This window comes from Orycteropus afer, unplaced genomic scaffold (assembly GCF_000298275.1).
Source record: "Orycteropus afer afer isolate SDZICR_OR568_19922 unplaced genomic scaffold, OryAfe1.0 scaffold00211, whole genome shotgun sequence".
In the NCBI taxonomy this organism is placed as follows: Eukaryota; Metazoa; Chordata; class Mammalia; order Tubulidentata; family Orycteropodidae; genus Orycteropus; species Orycteropus afer.
The window spans coordinates 1,993,512-1,999,995 of NW_006921798.1; the positions used below are offsets into that span (position 1 = coordinate 1,993,512).

Sequence of the window (6,484 nt, forward strand, 5' to 3'; positions counted from 1 at the left end):
GCGGGATCGGGCAGTGTTTCGTTCTGCTGTGCATGGGGTCGCTATGAGTTGGAAACGACTCGACGGCACTTAACAACAACAACAACAATGTATATCATCTCTGCATCAAAGATGCTTAAATTTCATATCTGAGAAACAAAAGGAAATTTTCTGTGAAACTTTTTCATTTGAATCGAACATATTTAATCTCTCTCTGTATGAAACCTCATTTAAGGCATACACTTCATGAAAAGAATTACAAAAGAAAGGAAAAAATACTGAATTGAAAATTTAATTTTACCCTGATTATTTTATAACTTCTATAGCAAATAGAAATGAAACATTAAGTACATTTATTAAATGTCTTGATGGCTCAATCAACATCTGAATCTTTTACCTGTTAATTTCTAAATTCTAGTACCCCAACCTCTATTTTATTTTGAAAAAGTAGAAATAACATCAAAGTAGGGTAGATTCTTAAATAAGGAGATGTGTGGCATTCCATGATATTTAAATAATAATGTACTAAAATACACACACACACACACACACAGGCACTATGCCTAAGGCATTTGATTTCTAACCAGAAGGTTGGCAGTTCAAACCTACCAGCCATTCTGCAAAAGGAAACTGGACAGTCTACTTCCGTAAAGATTAATGGAAGTCTCAGAAATCCAAAGGGGGTCACTGTGAGTCAGAATCAACTCGATGGCAGTGAGTTTTGTTTTTTTTTTTTTTTGCTTTATGTATATACACACACATACACGTGGGGAGCTCTGGTGGCATAGTGCCTAAAGCATTTGACTGCTAAACAGAAGGCTGGTGGTTCAAACCCACTAGCCACACCTCAGACTGGGCAATCTACTTCCCTAGAGATACTGCCTTGGAAACCCAAGGAGGGGTCGCTATGAGTAGGAAACGACTCGGTGGCAGTGAATAGTAGTACTAGTACACATATATGTAGATAATAAAACACATACATTAAAACATATGCATATATATCTACATATATGCAGATAATAATACCAAATATCCCCTATCATTCAAATCAGAAACACGATGGTTAAAATCTTTGTTACTCTCTTACTGACATCTTTTCTAATTAACCATATTGTTTTTGGATTTATGCATTTAGGAAAGATTGTATTTTTTACATAAACATAGCAAGCCTAATTTATATATATATATATTTTTTAATTTCCTATTAGAAATTGACATTGAACGCTGCGTGCGAGAATCAGTCAATCTGTTTTGTTGGACTCCTAAAAGTGCTACTTACAGACAACACGCACAGCCTCCAAAGTCAGCTCCTGATAGTGGAGTCAGAAGTTCGGCACCTTATTTCTCCTCTGAGTGTCCAGATCCTCCAAAGACAGATCTGGTATGTATTTGCTGATTTAGTTTACAAACTGTAAAAGAAGATGGAAGTTGAATTTAATATACCCTAGTGTCATTATCGCTGCTGAGCAATATTATAATTTGTCATTTTAAATGTAACTGTTTGCAACATATGATTGTATTCATGCAAATATTTCCGAAAACCTTTGTGTGTATTTGGTAATATAAATGGGGAGATTTTTTTTTTTACATGTCCAAGTAGCAAGTCTATCTTTTATTCAATTGTTTGTTAATAGAGTAGGAATATACACTTATTTTTTGTTGGTTGATGAAAGAAATAGCACTTTGCAAAACTATGCAGTCAGATTTTGCATCATTGTCATTCTTACTAAACACAATAACTTTTAACATATGGCCAACCAAATGCTCGGTTATAATAACTTTATATATTTCAAACTTTCCAGTATTACCACAAATATCTTAATTCTTTTGTTTCCCTGAAATTGGATTCAATTAATATTGTTTTTGGCACACTAAATTTGTAAGATAGGCTTTAACTTTTAAAAATAAATATTCTGATGATAATAAAATGTCTTCAAATTTCATTTAATATGTGTGAAAGTTAAACAATAGATTTTTGCAATTAGGTATTTTTACAGGTAGGTGTTTTATAGTAACTCATCCTTGGTACTTCCTGTATTTTTTCATGTTTCAAAATATTTGAGTTCATATATATATTTTCATATTTTCCCACCACTAGCAAATTATATTTATTAAAGACATATATAAGCATAACTTTGCTTTTGATTAAATACAAAGAAATTTTAATAATTAATTTTCTGCCTACAGAAATATAAATAGTAAACAGAAAACATGTTGTTGTTGTTGTTATGTGCCATTGAGTCAAACTCAACTCATAGCAACCGCTCCTTGGGTTTCTGAGGCGGTATCACTACAGAAGTAGATTGCCCAACCTTCATTCCAAGAAGTGGCTGGTGGGTTTGAACCACCAGCCTTCTGGTTAGCAGTCAAGTGCCTTAGGCACCACGCTACCAGAGCTCCTAAAGAGAAAACATATATATGAATATATATGTGAAGGATTATAAGACATTTCTAAAACATGCTGATACATATGACAAGAGTAAGAAACTACACTAGTAAATAAATACTGACATTACTATTGTCCAAAAGTAGAATAGGTTTCCTGGGAGAAAATAACTTCTTGAACACTAGAGTATTAGAGCTGAAATATTATTACCATGTAATGGATTTTGGTATGAGAACTCAAAGCTTTGAAATTCAACAATTCTAAATGAAAACTTACTTCATAATTTTCTTCTTTGAAATTTTTGAAATATATCCTAGTCATTGCAGAGAACTAAGAATTCTCATCTTCTTAATAGAGATACCATTTGGCAGATGAAAAGTTTGTAAGTAATTGTAATGGCATATAATGAAATGGAAAGGTGAATAAGCATAGAAATTAACAAGATAAGGCACAGTTGGGAGTTTGAAAAACAGTGAAATTAATGGGATATGAGAATTAGTAATAACTGAATACTTAGTGTATACATGAAAATAAACAAGAATTTTTAATATAAATATGTCATTTAATCATTTTAAGAACATCTAAGGAAAGTATGGTTGGGCAATCCTACTTCCGTAGTGATAATGCCTCGGAAACCCAAGGAGGGGTCGCTATGAGTCGGGGCCGACTCGACGGCACATAACAACAACAAGGAAAGTATGCTTATTCCTGTTTTTTTAATATGAGCATGAAAGCAAAACCCAGAAATGTTAAACAGCTGGTGAATAGTAAAACCAAAATTGAAGAACAGATCTTTCTGACATTGCAGCATGTGCTGTATCATTTTAATTGAGGTATATTTTACATACCATGACTTTCACCCTTGCAAAGTATAAAATGCAGTTTGTTTTTTGTATATCAAGTTGTGCAACCTCACCACTATTCCAGAATATTTTCATCACCCCGAAAAGATACACCATACCTCATTAGAAGTCATTCCTCATTAGCACTCCCTCTAGCCCCTTTCAAACACTAGTCTGATTTATGTCTTAATAGATTTGCTTACACTAGACATTTTATGTAAATGGAATTATGCCTTTTGTGACTGACTTCTTTCCCATAGTATGATTTCAAAGTCCATCAATATTGGAGCATGTATCAGTACTTCATTGCTTCTTATAGCTGAATAATAATACTCCATTGTATGGCTGGCTATACTACATTTCATTTATCCGTTCATCAGTTAATGGACATTTGGATTATTTTTATTTTTTTTTTGGCTATTATGGATAATGCTGCTATGAACATTTGCTTCAAAGTTTTTATATGGGTATATGTTTTTATTTCTTTTGGATATATGCCTAGGAATAGAATTGCTTGGTCATACGGTAACCTTGTGTTTAACATTTTGAGGAACTGCCAAAGAGTTTCACAAAGTGCTATACCATTTTACATTCCTACCAGCAATGTATGAAGATTTCAGTTGCTCTACATTATTTCCAACACTTGTTATTGTCTGCCTTTTTAATTATAGCCATCCAGTGGTTTTGATTAGTATTTCCCTAATGATGTTGCTTGTATATCATGCTTGGTAAAGTGGAGGGTCAGCGAGAAAAGGGGAAGACCCTTGTTAACAACACGGACTGACACTGTAGCTGCAACAATGGGCTTAAGTATAGCAAGGATTGTTAGGATGGCACCCCACTAAGCAGTGTTTTGTTCAGTTGTACATAGGGTCCTTATGAGTCGGAGCTGACTCAACAGCACCTATCAACACCAACAATGATGATGATGTTGCACATCTTCTTAGGTGTTTATTGGCCATTTACGTATATTTGTTGGTGAACTCTCTATTCAAATCATTTGCCTATTAAAATTGAGTTATTTGCCTTTTGGGGGGGCCTTTAAGAGTTGTTTGTATGTTCAGGATATAGGGCTCTTATGAAATATATGATGTACAGATATTTTCTCTAGTTCTATGTATTGTCTTTTCACTTTCTTAATAGTGTCCTTTGAAGCAGAAATGTTTACAGTTTTGATAAAGTACAATTTATGAGTTGTTTCTCTCTTCCTGCTGTTGTTTTTACGTGCAGTTGAGTCAGCTCCAACTCATAACAACTCTATATATACAACAGAATGAACACTGCCCAGTCACATGCCATCCTCACAATATTTGAGTGCATCTCTGAAGCCATTGTGTCTGTTCATCTTCTTGAAGGTCTTTCCCTTTTTCGCCAACCCTCGACTTTACCAAACATAATTTCCTTCTCCAAAGACTGTTCTAACACGATCAAAGTATGTGAGATGAAGTCTGGGCATTCTCGCTTCTAAGAAGCATTCCAGCTGCACTTCTTCCAGGACAGATTTAACTGTTCTTCTGGCAGTCCATGGTATTTTCAGTATTCTTCAAAAACACAATTCAAAGGCATCAACTCTTCTTCACTCTTCCTTATTCATTGTCCAATTTCCACATGCATATGAGGCAATTGAAAATACCGTGGTTTGAGTTGTTGTTGTTGTTGTTATGTGCCGTTGAGTCGGACCCGACTCATAGCGACCCCTCCTTGGGTTGCCGAGGCAGTATCACTATGGAAGTAGATTGCCCAGCCTTCCTTCCGAGGAGTGGCTGGTTTGAGTTAGGTGCACCTTAATCTTCAAAGTGACATATTTGCTCTTTAACACTTTAAAGAGGTCCTTTGCAACAGATTTTCCCAGAACAGTCAAACATCTGATTTGTTTACTCCTGCTTCCATAGGTGTTGATTGTGGATACAAGTAAAATGAAATCCCTGACAACTTCAATCTTTCCTCCATTTGTTCTGATACTGCTTATTGGTCTAGTTGTGAGGATTTTTGTTTTCTTTATGTTGTTATGTTGTGTTGATATGTAATCTATACTGAAGGCTATAGTCTTTGTTCTTCATCAGTGTTTCAAGTCATCTTCACTTTCAGCAACCAAGATCGTGTCATCTGGATATCACAAGTTTTCAATAAGCCTTCTTCCAGTCTTGATGCCACATTCTTCTTCATGTAGTCCCACTTCTCAGATTATTTGCTCAGCATACAGATTGAATAAGTATGGTGAAAAGATGCAACCTTGATGCACATACTTCCTAATTTTAAACCACATAGTATCCTCTTACTCTGTCAAAGTACTGCCTCTTGGTCTATATAAAATTTCCTTGTGAGTGCAATTAAATGTCCTAGAAATCCCGTTCTTCACCACGGTGTCCATAATTTATTATGATCCACACAATTGAATTCCTTTGCCTAGTCAATAAAACACAGGTAACCATTTCTAATATTCTTTGCTTTCAGCCAAGATTCATCTGACATCAGCAGTGATATCCCTTTTTCCATATCCTCTTCTGAATAGAGCTTGAATTTCTAGCAGCTTCCTGTCAATATATTACTTCAACCATTTTACAGTTATCTTCAGGGAAATTTTACTTGCGGTTATGGTAGTGAAAGTTATGCGTCCACTTGGGTGGCCTGTGGTTTTGAGTAGCTGGGCAGCTGGTTGTAGTTATTCCCCATGATAAGACTGGTAATCAGTTCAATGGTAGAAATTGCTGTGAGCAGTTGAGTAGCTGCTTTAAGGATGTGGCCTGCTTCCAGTATATGAGAAGAAGCTTTGAGAAAGGTCACTAGCTTCTTGGCACATCTGGATCCTGCATTTGGCCAAGTCATTTGTGTCCTGCAATGTTGTCTGCCAATCTTGGGACTGTTTCTGGATTTGAATTAGTAGCCTGTTGTGTTGCTTGCTAAGCTTGGGACTGTGACAGTTTACTTGGCTATCTTGGGTTCCTCAGCCTTTACAGCCAATAGCTGCATGAATCAGAAAAATCCTCCAGTTCTAGTGGGCCTGGAACAGGAGGTAGAACTGAAGCCCACCGTTGAGGGGCTTTCACCCAGCCCCTAAAGCAAGCACTTTGAACTCAGATTTCTAGCCCTAAACTATAAATTAATAAGTCCCTGTTAAAGTCATGCATTTGTGCAATGTCTATTAGGGGAGCACTAGAGAACCAAAATATGTATGATATTTAAATTGTTCAGTTATTTCCACATTGTCTTGCATCACCTTCCTTTGGAGTGGGCATAGATACTTATCTTTTCCAGTTAATTGGCTAGGTAGCTATCT

At 35.7% G+C, this 6,484-nt stretch overlaps 1 protein-coding gene across 1 annotated transcript in view; it reads left to right on the forward strand.

The window, feature by feature from the left end:
* TBCK (TBC1 domain containing kinase) overlaps positions 1–6,484 on the forward strand; it is a 411,838-nt gene that overhangs the window by 257,251 nt on the left and 148,103 nt on the right. The window contains exon 22 of the mRNA XM_007948290.2: positions 1,188–1,360. Within this exon, the coding sequence (XP_007946481.1) occupies positions 1,188–1,360 (173 nt within the window). The remainder of the gene's footprint in view (positions 1–1,187; positions 1,361–6,484) is intronic.